Source organism: Oncorhynchus tshawytscha, linkage group LG10 (assembly GCF_018296145.1).
Source record: "Oncorhynchus tshawytscha isolate Ot180627B linkage group LG10, Otsh_v2.0, whole genome shotgun sequence".
Classification (NCBI taxonomy): domain Eukaryota; kingdom Metazoa; phylum Chordata; class Actinopteri; order Salmoniformes; family Salmonidae; genus Oncorhynchus; species Oncorhynchus tshawytscha.
The window spans coordinates 2,531,194-2,546,451 of record NC_056438.1 but is presented as its reverse complement, the minus strand read 5'-3'; the positions used below and the strand labels follow the sequence as shown (position 1 = coordinate 2,546,451).

Sequence of the window (15,258 nt, the reverse complement as noted above, 5' to 3'; positions counted from 1 at the left end):
GGGTGTGTGTGTGTGGTTCCCTACAGCAGGGGTGTGTGGTCCCTACAGCAGGGTGTGGTTACCTACAGCAGGGTGTGTGTTCCCTACAGCAGGGTGTGTGTTACCTACAGCAGGGTGTGTGTGTGTGTTACCTACAGCAGGGTGTGTGTTTCCCTACAGCAGGGTGGTACAGCAGGGTGTGTGTTACCTACAGCAGGGTGTGTGTGTTACCTACAGCAGGGGTGTGTGTGTTCCCTACAGCAGGGTGTGTGTTCCCTACAGCAGGGTGTGTGTTACCTACAGCAGGGTGTGTGTTACCTACAGCAGGGTGTGTGTTACCTACAGCAGGGTGTGTGTTACCTACAGCAGGGTGTGTGTTACCTCCCTACAGCAGGGTGTGTGTTACCTACAGCAGGGTGTGTGTTCCCTACAGCAGGGTGTGTGTTACCTACAGCAGGGGGTGTGTGTTCCCTACAGCAGGGTGTGTGTTACCTACAGCAGGGTGTGTGTTTCAGGGTGTGTGTTACCTACAGCAGGGTGTGTATGTTACCTACAGCAGGGTGTGGTGTGTGTGTTACCTACAGCAGGGTGGGTTACCTACAGCAGGGTGTGTGTTACCAGGGTGTGTGTTACCTACAGCAGGTGTGTGTGTTACCTACAGCAGGGTGTGTGTTCCCTACAGCAGGGTGTGTGTGTTACCTACAGCAGGGTGTGTGTTCCCTACAGCAGGGTGTGTGTGTTACCTACAGCAGGGTGTGTGTGTGTGTTACCTACAGCAGGGTGTGTGTGTGTTACCTACAGCAGGGTACAGCAGGTGTGTGTGTTACCTACAGCAGGGTGTGTGTGTGTGTGTTACCTACAGCAGGTGTGTGTGTGTTACCTACAGCAGGGTGTGTGTGTGTTACCTACAGCAGGGTGTGTGTGTTACCTACAGCAGGGTGTGTGTTACCAGGGTGTGTGTGTTACAGCAGGGGTGTGTGTTCCCTACAGCAGGGTGTGTGTTACCTACAGCAGGGTGTGTGTTACCTACAGCAGGGTGTGTGTTACCTACAGCAGGGTGTGTGTTACCTACAGCAGGGTGTGTGTTACCTACAGCAGGGTGTGTTATCTGCAGCAGGGTGTGTGTTACCTACAGCAGGGTGTGTGTGTTACCTACAGCAGGGTGTGTGTGTTACCTACAGCAGGGTGTGTGTGTTACCTACAGCAGGGTGTGTGTTACCTGCAGCAGGGTATGTAGGTGTTTGTTCTCAGCGGTGAGCTGATCATTCTCTGTGTTAGCGCTCAGCACCAGTCCGTCCCGCTCCTCCACTTCCTGTTGCAATGCATGCTGGTCCTCTTCCCGGGCCATCCGCGTTATCTCCAGAGCCTTCTGAAGGACACACACTCTCTGCTGCAGCTCTGACACATGGATAGATAAACACACACACACACACACACACACACATTCACAGCATCATCATCGTCATCAATCAATACACACTCAAATACTCAACATCAATCTGTAGTGCTGAGTGACTAAGACATGGATAGTGTTTATTGGCTTATTTCACTGTAGAGCCTCTAGTCCTGCTCACTATACCTTATCCAACCTATTAGTTCCACCACCCACACATGCAATGACATCTCCTGGTTTCAATGATGTTTCTAGAGACAATATCTCTCTCTTCATCACTCAATACCTAGGTTTACCTCCACTGTATTCACATACTACCATACCTTTGTCTGTACATTATACCTTGATGCTATTTTACCGCCCCCAGAAACCTCCTTTTACTCTCTGTTCCAGACGTTCTAGACGACCAATTCTTATTGCTTTTAGCCGCACCCTTATTCTACTCCTCCTATGTTCCTCTGGCGATGTAGAGGTGAATCCAGGCCCTGCAGTGCCTAGCTCCACTCCTATTCCCCAGGCGCTCTCTTTTGGCGACTTCTGTAACCGTAATAGCCTTGGTTTCATGCATGTTAACATTAGAAGCCTCCACCCTAAGTTTGTTCTATTCACTGCTTTAGCACACTCTGCCAACCCGGATGTTCTAGCTGTGTCTGAATCCTGGCTTAGAAAGACCACCAAAATTCAGAAATTTTAATTCCAAACTACAACATTTTCAGACAAGATAGAACTGCCAAAGGGGGCGGTGCTGCAATCTACTGCAAAGATAGCCTGCAGAGTTCTGTCCTACTATCCAGGTCTGTACCCAAACAATTTGAACTTCTACTTTTAAAAATCCACCTCTCTAAAAACAAGTCTGTCACCGTTGCCGCCTGCTATAGACCACCCTCTGCCCCCAGCTGTGCTCTGGACACCATATGTGAACTGATTGCCCCCATCTATCTTCAGAGTTCGTGCTGCTAGGCGACCTAAACTGGAACATGCTTAACACCCCAGCCATCCTACAATCTAAGCTTGATGCCCTCAATCTCACACAAATTATCAATGAACCTACCAGGTACCTCCCCAAAGCCTTAAACACGGGCACCCTCATAGATATCATCCTAACCAACTTCCCCTCTAAATACACCTCTGCTGTCTTCAACCAAGATCTCAGCGATCACTGCCTGCATCTGTAATGGGTCAGCGGTCAAATGACCTCCACTCATCACTGTCAAACGCTCCCTGAAACACTTCAGCGAGCAGGCCTTTCTAATCGACCTGGACCAGGTATCCTGGAAGGATATGGATCTCATCCCCTCAGTAGAGGATGCCTGGATATTTTTTTAAATGCCTTCCTAACCATCTTAAATAAACATGCCCCATTCAAGAAATTTAGAACCAGGAACAGATATAGCCCTTGGTTCTCCCCAGACCTGACTGCCCTTAACCAACACAAAAACATCCTATGGCGTTCTGCATTAGCAACAGCCCCGTGATATGCAGCTGTTCAGGGAAGCTAGAAACCATTATACACAGGCAGTTAGAAAAGCCAAGGCTAGCTTTTTCAAGCAGAAATTTGCTTCCTGCAACACTAACTCAAAAAGTTCTGGGACACTGTAAAGTCCATGGAGAATAAGAACACCTCCTCCCAGCTGCCCACTGCACTGAAGATAGGAAACACTGTCACCACTGATAAATCCACCATAATTGAGAATTTCAATAAGCATTTTTTTCTACGGCTGGCCATGCTTTCCACCTGGCTACTCCTACCCCGGTCAACAGCACTGCACCCCAACAGCAACTCGCCCAAGCCTTCCCCATTTCTCCTTCTCCCAAATCCAGTCAGCTGATGTTCTGAAAGAGCTGCAAAATCTGGACCCCTACAAATCAGCCAGGCTAGACAATCTGGACCCTTTCTTTCTAAAATTATCTGCCGAAATTGTTGCCACCCCTATTACTAGCCTGTTCAACCTCTCTTTCGTGTTGTCTGAGATTCCCAAAGATTGGAAAGCAGCTGCGGTCATCCCCCTCTTCAAAGGGGGACACTCTTGACCCAAACTGCTACAGACCTATATCTATCCTACCGTGCCTTTCTAAGGTCTTCAAAAGCCAAGTCAACAAACAGATTACCGACCATTTCGAATCTCACCATACCTTCTCTGCTATGCAATCTGGTTTCAGAGCTGGTCACGGGTGCACCTCAGCCACGCTCAAGGTCCTAAATGATATCTTAACCGCCATCGATAAGAAACATTACTGTGCAGCCGTATTCATTGATCTGGCCAAGGCTTTCGACTCTGTCAATCACCACATCCTCATCGGCAGACTCGACAGCCTTGGTTTCTCAAATGATTGCCTCACCTGGTTCACCAACTACTTCTCTGATAGAGTTCAGTGTGTCAAATCAGAGGGTCTGCTGTCCGGACCTCTGGCAGTCTCTATGGGGGTGCCACAGGGTTCAATTCTTGGACCGACTCTCTTCTCTGTATACATCAATGATGTCGCTCTTGCTGCTGGTGAGTCTCTGATCCACCTCTACGTAGACGACACCATTCTGTATACTTCTGGCCCTTCTTTGGACACTGTGTTAACAACCCTCCAGGCAAGCTTCAATGCCATACAACTCTCCTTCCGTGGCCTCCAATTGCTCATAAATACAAGTAAAACTAAATGCATGCTCTTCAACCGATCGCTACCTGCACCTACCCGCCTGTCCAACATCACTACTCTGGACGGCTCTGACTTAGAATACGTGGACAACTACAAATACTTGGGTGTCTGGTTAGACTGTAAACTCTCCTTCCAGACCCATATCAAACATCTCCAATCCAAAGTTAAATCTAGAATTGGCTTCCTATTTCGCAACAAAGCATCCTTCACTCATGCTGCCAAACATACCCTTGTAAAACTGACCATCCTACCAATCCTCGACTTTGGTGATGTCATTTACAAAATAGCCTCCAATACCCTACTCAACAAATTGGATGCAGTCTATCACAGTGCCATCCGTTTTGTCACCAAAGCCCCATATACTACCCACCATTGCGACCTGTACGCTCTCGTTGGCTGGCCCTCGCTTCATACTCGTCGCCAAACCCACTGGCTCCATGTCATCTACAAGACCCTGCTAGGTAAAGTCCCCCTTATCTCAGCTCGCTGGTCACCATAGCATCTCCCACCTGTAGCACACGCTCCAGCAGGTATATCTCTCTAGTCACCCCAAAACCAATTCTTTCTTTGGCCGCCTCTCCTTCCAGTTCTCTGCTGCCAATGACTGGAACGAACTACAAAAATCTCTGAAACTGGAAACACTTATCTCCTCACTAGCTTTAAGCACCAACTGTCAGAGCAGCTCACAGATTACTGCACCTGTACATAGCCCACCTATAATTTAGCCCAAACAACTACCACTTTCCCAACTGTATTTAATTTTAATGAATTCATTTATTTTGCTCCTTTGCACCCCATTATTTTTATTTCTACTTTGCATTCTTCCATTGCAAAACTACCATTCCAGTGTTTTACTTGCTATATTGTATTTACTTTGCCACCATGGCCTTTTTTTTGCCTTTACCTCCCTTCTCACCTCATTTGCTCACATTGTATATAGACTTGTTTATACTGTATTATTGACTGTATGTTTGTTTTACTCCATGTGTAACTCTGTGTCGTTGTATCTGTCAAACTGCTTTGCTTTATCTTGGCCAGGTCGCAATTGTAAATGAGAACTTGTTCTCAACTTGCCTACCTGGTTAAATAAAGGTAAAATAAATAAATAAAAATATACCATCTAACAACAAGAGAGAGGGATTCACTTTTATGTTAGATACACACAGACCAGATATACCATCTAACAACAAGAGAGAGGGATCCACTTTTACCCCTGTTATGTTAGATACACACAGACCAGATATACCATCTAACAACAAGAGAGAGGGATCCACTGTTATGTTAGATACACACCGACCAGATATACCATCTAACAAGATGATTACTCCAGACAGGCGATTACTACTTACCCATGAGTTGTTCATTCTGACTGCAGAGAGCAGCCATGTTTTCCTGGAGGTTACTTCTCTCTACTCCAGCCTCCTTCCTGACTACAGCCATATCGTACTCAAGAGTCTGTCTCTGTGCCTCTCCTCTCTCCAGTGCTGCTCTCAGCCTGGCCACCTGGCCCTCTAGAGAGGATACCTGGAGGGGAAGGGTGGAGGAAACGTTGGGTGATAGGACTCTCAGACGGTCCCAGGTGGCTCCCTACCCGTTTCAATGTGTATCAAACTAGAGGTTCATACGGGGGCGTCGTAATAAATCCCATCAGCACACACTCAGGGGTTGGAAATTAACACCTATTTCACCAGCCACGTTTTTGTTAGCCGCGAGCTGAATAATTCTTTCGGACTATTCTGGAAAATGTCAGGGCACCGCCAAGAGCAAAGAAACAGAGGACCGCCATGTCGATTTGCGAAGCTGAGCTCACCGAGCAGCCTGCTAACCCGACCACCGAAGTTGAGGAACCAAGCAGCAAGGTGACTTTACCTCATGAAGCTGGTTGAGAGAATGTCAAGAGTGTGAAAAACTGCCATCAAGGCAAAGGGTGGCTACTTTGAAGAATCTAAAATCTATTTTTATTTGTTTAACACTTTTTTGGTAAATACATGATTCCATATGTGTTATTTCATAGTTTTGATGTCTTCACTATTATTCTACAATGTTGATAAACAGCAAAAATAAAGACAGACCCTGGAATGAGTAGGTGTGTCCAAACGTTAGACTGGTACTGTACATAGCAGTGTAATCATGTTGTATTGTGTAGTTATTATACAGTAGTATTGATATTGTGTTGTATTGTGTCGTTATTATACAGTAGTATTGATATTGTGTTGTATTGTGTAGTTATTATACAGTAGTATTGATATTGTGTTATAAATGTAAGGGTAGGTCTACAGTACCTGCTCGTTGTGTTTGGAGGTTAGTTCCAGCTTGTCTCTCTCCAGCTGGTTGACCCTCCATCGTAGCTCCTCGGGCCCCCGCGGTTCCTGTCCAACAACCTCCAGCCTGTCCCCCTCCTCTTCCCTGGAGCGCTGTTGCTGACGCTCAGCCTGCAGAGCACAGATTATCTCCTTCAGTCTGAAACACAGAGAAACTACAGTTAGAATTGCATGCATCTGTGTGTAAACCGTGTGTAAACATCTAGGTTATTGGCATCTGTAACTATGAACATGAAATGTGTTGACTTTACACAACTGTCTATCTGTGTATTCAATCACCTCAAAAAAATAACTATTATATTTACATTTAAAACATATTTTGACCTCTGGTAGATAAAAGGTTCCTCCGTACCTGTTGATCTCATCCTCGCAGCACTTGGCTGCAGTAGCCGCTGATCGGGGGTGTGAGGCCCGCAGGGAGGGCTTGGACTGCCCACTGTCCTTCCGTCTGGGTCGGTCATGATACCGGAGCCGCTCGAAGTGACTGTCGCCGGTCTTTCCGTTGGCATAATGTCAGGTCAGAGAGGATACTCTGTCCAGACTTACTGATTCTAGTCTGTTGTCCCCTGAGAGTGTATATTACACAGCCAATAATGCAAATATTTGATTAGCTAAAAGCCTATTTTGTAACCTTGGAAACACAATGATGTTTTGTTTACCTTTACAAGTGAAGGCGATGAGCTAAACTAGCCAGCTACTAACTTACTAGTTAACGTTAACTTAATAGATCACACTAGTATGAGAATATCTAGTTCGCAGGTAAACGAAAAAAAAATATATTAAAAATGACGAAGTATTAAAGCAAAGAGGATTGGGCATTGGTTGGCTAACTATATCGGATAGCTCCCTCTCTGGCTTGACAGTAAAACCCGCTGATAGTGTGTCTGCTGGTCAGAGACCCGTTTGAGATAACCGAGTTGAACGTTACGTTGCTTAGTTAACGTTGCCTTGCCAGCAAGACCGCTCTGCCCGAAACAAGACGGTCGACAGTCGAGATCGGTTCAAATAAGTACATTTTAGACAACAAAAAATGAAAGAACTTCTGAAATGACAATAATGTTTTAGACTTTATACAACCCGGTGGTGATGAAGTGACAAAAAAGTAGAGTACGTTTAAAGAGGAACTTACAGATGTTTGTCTCGATATCCGTTGTGAATTTGACGCCATCTTTGCCGTTTGTTTTCGTACGTCACTTCCCTCTTCCATTCTAGCCCTCCGATTGGCCGAACAGGCCCTCTGACGCGTTTAATGAAAGGGGTTTGTAAACAATAAAAATGTTGACGATGTTTTATTTTTGTTTATTTATTATTTGTTTATTATTTGTTTATTTGTTTCATAAGAAGAACATATATTTGTCGTTGATGTCTTATATTTATTTGTTATTGTGTTGTAATTTGAAATTGGAATAAAAAATAATCATTATGACGTGGGAATCGAGACATGGATGAGTGAAGCAATGGTTTATTCATGTTTATTTCACCTTTATTTAACCAGGTAGACTAGTTGAGAACACCTTTATTTAACCAGGTAGGCCAGTTGAGAACACCTTTATTTAACCAGTTAGGCTAGTTGAGAACACCTTTATTTAACCAGGTAGGCTAGTTGAGAACATGTTCTCATTTACAACTGAGACCTGGCCAAAACAAAGCAAAGCAGTGCGACAAACAACAACACAGAGTTACACATGGAATAAAACAAACATACAGTCAATAACACAATAGAAAAAAGTCTATATACAGTGTGTGCAAATGAGGTAGGATAAGAGAGGTAAGGCAATAAATAGGCCATAGTGGCGAAGTAATTAGCAATTTAACACTGGAGTGATAGATGTGCAGAAGATGAATGTGCAAGTAGAGATACTTGGGTGAGAAGGAGCAAAATAAATAACAGTATGGGAATGAGGTAGATAATGGGCTGTTTACAGATGGGCTATGTACAGGTTCAGTGAACTGTGAGCTTCTCTGACAGCTGGTGCTTAAAGCTAGTGAGGGAGACATGAGTCTCCAGCTGCAGTGATTTTTGCAGTTCGTTCCAGTCATTGGCAGCAGAGAACTGGAAGGAAAGGCGGCCAAAGAGGAATTGGCTTTGGGGGGTGACCAGTGAAATATACCTGCTAGAGCGCGTGCTACGGGTGGGTGCTGGTTTAGGTTTAGAAACTCTGTGAGTAAAGTTTCATTTAATCTCCAGTTCTGGCTAAAATGTTCAACTGGTATGCATTCGTTTTATAGTTAACGTTATGTCCTTTCTACTGCGAAGTATGTCCCCCCCTCTGGCATGCCCGCCTGGTACGTCCGCCATAATGGCTAGAATGGATCCATGTCAAGTTAACGTGAGCTTTGACATCGTAGTAGGTTAGGATAATTAACGCAGCAGGTTATGAGAATTAACGTAGCAGGTTATTAGAATTAGGGTTAGTTTAGAAAAAGGGTTAGGGTTAGCTGAAATGCAATAAACAACCACTTTTGACGTTCATTTGACAAAAGATGGATACCGTCTAGCCATGACCCAGTCCAGCGGAGGGCGGGAGTGAGACCTGTGTGAAGCTAGCAGCATATTGAAGTATGGCCCACAATGCAATTTACAAGTCTAATAAATCTACATATTTCAACAGATGTATACTGTTTTGTGTCAAATTAATTATTGTATTTAAAAATATATATATTTATAACAACATTCCAAACTATTTTAGAATTAATTCGTCCAAATGTGTCATGATTCCACTATTTGTATCCGTTTTTGAATCGATTTCAAAGGTGAAACTTTTATTTTGAAGTCGAACCGCATATTTCCCCGGTTGTTTGTTATTGTAGCTAACTTCACACAGGTGAGTTACATTCAATTCCTGCTGCGAGTTACAGGCACGCCTTTACAACTCGGGGCCACTTGTTTTCTGGTAAGAAATTTTAACAATACGCATGCATATTATTTTTATTATTTTGTAACTAGACTGTCTAGCTACAATGCATTATTGTGTGTCAAAGTTAGCAATCTAATAACGGAGAAAATGATACAACGGAGTTCCGTTTTCATTGACTCGGCGTGCTAATTATAATAGATGAGCCTCGTTGTAAACATGACCATCTTAATATATAGCAAAAAGACGCGAAAGAATCAAGCACATTTGTGAGCTCCGAGCTATTAAACGTGTCAGTCTACGAGGGTGTAATATGAAGGCAGCCACATAAGCATGTTATTGACTGACCATTGCATGGTTTCCAGTTGTTCTCGCTAACTGGTGGAGGGAAGGGTGTTTGTTTGGCTGGTGGATCGGGTTCTCACTTTGCGACAAATGGCGCCCAAGCCTCCCAATTCTCTTTGAGTGTCAATGAGTACGTTTACATGCACACGATAATGCAATTATTTTGTACAGTCAGATTCGTGTAATAGTTAGTTAACGTTTACATGCTTTGCCAGAACATTTTTTCCCCTAGTAATCCTGCTTTAAATGGACAGTTGCGTGCATCTGAAATCAGGCCACTTAAATGGGACTTTTGATAAATGTAGAAAATCGCCAATCAAAATAAACGTAATACCAAAGTGACTTATGTTTTGAGAAGTGTATTTGATAATGAGTTCGGACGTAGACTGAACAAGAATATAAAGGCAGCATGTAAAGTGTTGGTCCCATGTTTCATGAGCTGAAATAAAAGATTCCAGACATTTTCTATAGGCACAAAAAGCTTATTACTATGAAATTGTGCCCAAATTTGTTTACATCCCTGTCAGTGAGCATTTCTCCTTTGCCAAGATAATCCATCCACCCGGTGTGGCTTATAAGGAAGCTGATTATTTATTAGGCATAATCATTACATAGGTGCACCTTGTGCTGGTGTAACCAGTATGAAATGGCTAGCTAGTTAGCCGGGTGCACGCTAATAGTGTTTTCAATCAGTGATGTCACTCACTCTGAGACCTTGAAGTAGTGGTTCCCCTTTGCTCTGCAAGGGCCGCTGCTTTTGTGGAGCGATGGGTAACGATGCTTTGTGGGTGACTTGTTGAGGTGTGCGGAGGGTCCCTGGTTCGAGCCCAGGTATGGGCGAGGAGAGGGACGGAAGCAAAACTGTTATGACAGTAAAGGGCCACTCTAAAATATGAATTGTCACATGTCTCAAGTTGAGGGAGTGTACAATTGGCATGCTGATTGCAAGAATGTCCAACAGAGCTGTTGCCAGATAATTTAATGATCATTTCTCTACTATAAGTCGTTTTTGGAGAACTTGTCAGTATGTCCAACCGGCCTCACAACCGTAGACCACGTGTAACCACGCCAGCCCAGGACCTCCACATCCGGCTTCTTCACCTGCGGGATCTTCTGAGACCAGCCACCCGGACAGCTGATGAAACTGAGGGTTTGCACAACCAATGAAGTTCTTCACAAACTGTCAGAAACCAGAGAAGAGAAGCCAGTCGTCCTCACCAGGGTCTTGACCTGACTGCAGTTCGGTGTCGTCACTGACTTCAGTGGGCAAATGCTCACCTTCAATGGCCACTGGTACGGTGGAGAAGTGTGCTCTTCACAGATGAATCCCAGTTTCAACTGTACCAGGCAGATGGCAGACTGGTGTGTGGGCGAGAGGTTTGCTGATGTCAGGTGGGAGTGAAGGACAGTGTTTGCTAGCTTAGCCAGCTAGTCCTAAGGAGGAATCTGGTACACAGCAGGCAGGAGCGACACCGTGTGCCAGCTAGGTAGACTGTGTCCTCAGCCCCCCAAGTTCTGTTAACGGTGAGGGTAGGTGGGAGCCGAAGGACCCTGCCTCCCACTGGTCCGCTGGCCGTCTCCCAAGCAGGCCGGTCCGCTACACACCAGTATCACTAGTCGTACATCGTTATCGTTATTCTCATCATTTCTAATCTACAATGTTTGATTACAGTAATTTCTGTTAATCAATTTATTATCATTGATTATTCCTATTGTTGTCATTGTCTGAGTGGACACGTTGTTGACAGAGACCACGACCTTGTGAGCTTGTGAGGAACAAGTTTTGGTTTATTTCATTCCTTTTACCAGTTTTGCCTTGGAGTGCTCCTGTCAATCTTCAGCAAGGATATGCATCTGATTATGCATAGAAGTAGGCCAAATATAGACCTATAAAATGTGCCCATTTGGGAATGTGATTAGTATTTCTGATTGTCTTCACTCATCATCAATGTGGAGTTTCTCAGTTATTTTCACCTCAAAAAGCAAGTCTGATTTATTTTATTTTTACATCCATTGATGTAGTTTCTCAACGTTGCCTGTTGGGAAAATCCCTCAAAGCGTTCTCCCTTTTCGATAACCACTCAGCATGAAAAGGGGGGAAAAATGTCATGCTCTGATCCCGTGGATCAGTCATAAAATAGGCCTGCCTGATTACTAATTATCCCTGTCTGTCCAGAGCTAACTGGAGTGGGAAACTCTTGAGGACCCAGAGTATTTTATTCTAAGTTTGCCCCAGCCTTGGGCCAAGTTGATACAGTGTTTCATGTTCCTTGCAGACAGGCCATGCATAGACAAGGTGATTTCTAGGATATACATCAGACAAGCTCAGTAGCCTATAGGTGATTTTTATTCTGTGATTTGTATTCACATGTGTCTATATATGGGAGAAATACACTTAAAAAAAAAAAATGTCAACCAATCGATTGGTTGAAAGAACAGATGACTCTCAGTCGACCAAGATTATTATTATTATTATTTTTAAAAATTGGGTACAGCCCTAAAATACAAGTGTATTGTGTGTGTGTAGGGAGTCATTTTTTTGTATTTGTCTATAAAAAAAATATCACAACTTATTTCAACATTGATTATGAATTTATGAACATTCTAAAAGCAGTGTTATGACATACATCGCCATGGCAACAGGAAGCAGCAACAGTATCATTTTCAATGTATGTAAACTAAATGGTTCATCATGTAAAAACAACTGAATGAGCCCCCCCAAAAAAATGTGCTGGGATCGATTTCGATGATATGAAACGGTGAAGATGTTTGTTTTTTGTGTCCTGGCTTACTTTGTTACTGTGAATGTCTTACACTGTGTGGTCCCGACAGCTAGCTCTTTGTTACTGTGAATGTCTTACACTGTGTGGTCCCGACAGCTAGCTCTTTGTTACTGTGAATGTCTTACACTGTGTGGTCCCGACAGCTAGCTCTTTGTTACTGTGAATGTCTTACACTGTGTGGTCCCGACAGCTAGCTCTTTGTTACTGTGAATGTCTTACACTGTGTGGTCCCGACAGCTAGCTCTTTGTTACTGTGAATGTCTTACACTGTGTGGTCCCGACAGCTAGCTCTTTGTTACTGTGAATGTCTTACACTGTGTGGTCCCGACAGCTAGCTCTTTGTTACTGTGAATGTCTTGCACTGTGTGGTCCCGACAGCTAGCTCTTTGTTACTGTGAATGTCTTGCACTGTGTGGTCCCGACAGCTAGCTCTTTGTTACTGTGAATGTCTGACCACTAGCTCTTTGTTACTGTGAATGTCTTGACAGCTAGCTCTTTGTTACTGTGAATGTCTTGACCGCTAGCTATTTGTTACTGTGAATGTCTTGACAGCTAGCTCTTTGTTACTGTGAATGTCTTACACTGTGTGGTCCCGACAGCTAGCTCTTTGTTACTGTGAATGTCTTGACAGCTAGCTCTTTGTTACTGTGAATGTCTTGACAGCTAGCTCTTTGTTACTGTGAATGTCTTACACTGTGTGGTCCCGACAACTAGCTCTTTGTTTACCATTCACTTCCTGTTGAGGGCTAACTTAGCAAGCTTGGGTTCTGATAAAGAGTTCCACAGTTGAGCTAAACTCAAGGCAGTTATATTCTTCAAGAATCGATGTGTTCTATATCGTTCATTGACGTCAAAATTGTAGCAACTGAAGATTGATGTTTCTTTTATTTTTTACGATGTCTGTCTTGCAAACCAACTGCCTCTCCTCCACTAGTGTTTAGTGACGTGTCTGTCCTGTCAGCTGATCTCTATTGGGGCGACCTTATCTCCTCTCCTCTCCTCTCCTCTCCACAGTATGAGAAGTAGTGCTGCAGCAGGATGCCAGGCAAGGCAGCAGACACGTTCCAACCTGGGGACTTGGTCTTCGCCAAGATGAGGGGCTTCCCCCATTGGCCGGCCAGGGTGAGTCTAACACACACCGACTGTCTGCTGATGTAGTTGACAAACCTTTTGTATTTGACTGCATTTTACTCCCTTAATGGCTAGTTATGATTTTGTCTCGTTACTGCAAATCCCCAACGGGCTCAGGAGAGGAAGATGGTGTCTGTTTCTCTACAGATAGATAGCAGTGTCTCTCCTACAGATAGATAAGCAGTGTCTCTCCTACAGATAGATAAGCAGTGTCTCTCTACAGATAGATAAGCAGTGTCTCTCCTACAGATAGATAAGCAGTGTCGAGAGCTCTACAGATAGATAAGCAGTGTTTTTCTTTGGAACTCTCCTACAGATAGATAAGGAGTGTCTTCCTTCCTGTCTTTCCTATCCTTCCTTCCTACAGATAGATAAGCAGTGTCCTTCCAGTGTCTGTGTTTCTCCTTCGCCCGGGCGAGAGCCCTAAGAAGAAGGTTCCAGTGTTTTTCTTTGGAACTCCCAGTCCTTCCTAGATCTGTCCTTCCTTCCTGTCTTCCTTCCTCCTTCCTTCCTGTCTTTTCCTGTCCTTCCTTCCTGTCTTTCCTCCCTGTCCTTCCTTCCCTTTCCTCCCTGTCCTTCCTTCTGTCCCTGTCCTTCCTTCCTGTCCTTCCTTCCTGTCTTTCCTCCTGTCCTTCCTTCCTGTCCTTCCTTCCTGTCCTTCCTTCCTGTCTTTGTCCTTCCTATCCTTCCTATCCTGTCCTTCCTTCCTGTCCTTCCTGTCCTTCCTTCCTGTCCTTCCTATCCTCCTGTCCTTCCTTCCTTCCTTTCCTCCCTTTCCTTCCTGTCCTTCCTTTCTGTCCTGTCCTTCCTACCTGTCCTGTCCTATCCTGTCCTTCCTATCCTTCCTATCCTGTCCTTCCTATCCTGTCGTCCTTCCTATCCCGTCCTTCCTGTCCTTCCTATCCTGTCCGTCCTATCCTGCCCTTCCTATCCTGTCCTATTCCTGTCCTTCCTATCCGTCCTTCCGGTCCTTCCTTCCTATCCTTCCTATCCTTCCTGTCCTATCCTTCCTGTCCTATCCTATCCTGTCCTTCCTTCCTGTCCTTCCTATCCCGTCCTTCCTATCCTGTCCTTCCTGTCCTATCCTTCCTGTCCTATATATCTGTCCTTCCTATCCTGTCCTATCCTTCAATAAATAAAATATAAATATAGGACAAAACACACAACAAGAGTCCTTCCACTACAAAACACACATCATCCAACAAGAGACACATCACAACAAGAGACACTATCCTTCACTACATCCAGAGAGACAACACTACATAATCCTGACAACCAACACTTCCTATCCTGTCCTATCCTACCTATCCTGTCCTTCCAACACTACTGTCCAGAGAGACAACCTACACTACATCCAGAGAGACTATCCTATCCTTCCAGCTGATTTACATGCAGCTTTTTTAAACGTTTTACATTACATAACTGGACAGTTAAAAACAAATTCTTATTTTCAATAAATAAAATATAAAGACAATACAACAAAACACACATCACAACAAGAGAGACAACACACAACATAGCAGAGGACACACAACAAAACACACATCACATGGAGAGCACAACACAGCAGCACAACATGGTAGCAGCACAACATGGAGCAGCACAACACTACACTACATAAAGAGAGACAACACTACAAAACACACATCACAACAACAGAGACATCACAACAAGAGAGACAACAACATAGCAAGGCAGCAACATGGTAGCAGCACAACATGGCAGCAGCACAACATGGCAGCAGCACAACATGGCAGCAGCACAACATGGTAGCAGCACAACATGGTAGCAGCACAACATGG

General features: G+C 44.3%; 1 protein-coding gene across 1 annotated transcript in view; it reads right to left on the bottom strand.

The window, feature by feature from the left end:
* ccdc171 (coiled-coil domain containing 171) overlaps positions 1-6,813 on the bottom strand; it is a 60,265-nt gene extending 53,452 nt beyond the window's left edge. The window contains exons 1-4 of the mRNA XM_042329303.1: positions 6,695-6,813; positions 6,304-6,481; positions 5,371-5,545; positions 1,199-1,377 (exon numbers count right to left, since the gene is read on the bottom strand). Of these exons, the coding sequence (XP_042185237.1) occupies positions 1,199-1,377; positions 5,371-5,461 (270 nt within the window). The 5' untranslated portion in view covers positions 5,462-5,545; positions 6,304-6,481; positions 6,695-6,813. The remainder of the gene's footprint in view (positions 1-1,198; positions 1,378-5,370; positions 5,546-6,303; positions 6,482-6,694) is intronic.
* Positions 6,814-15,258: the final 8,445 nt, after the last annotated feature.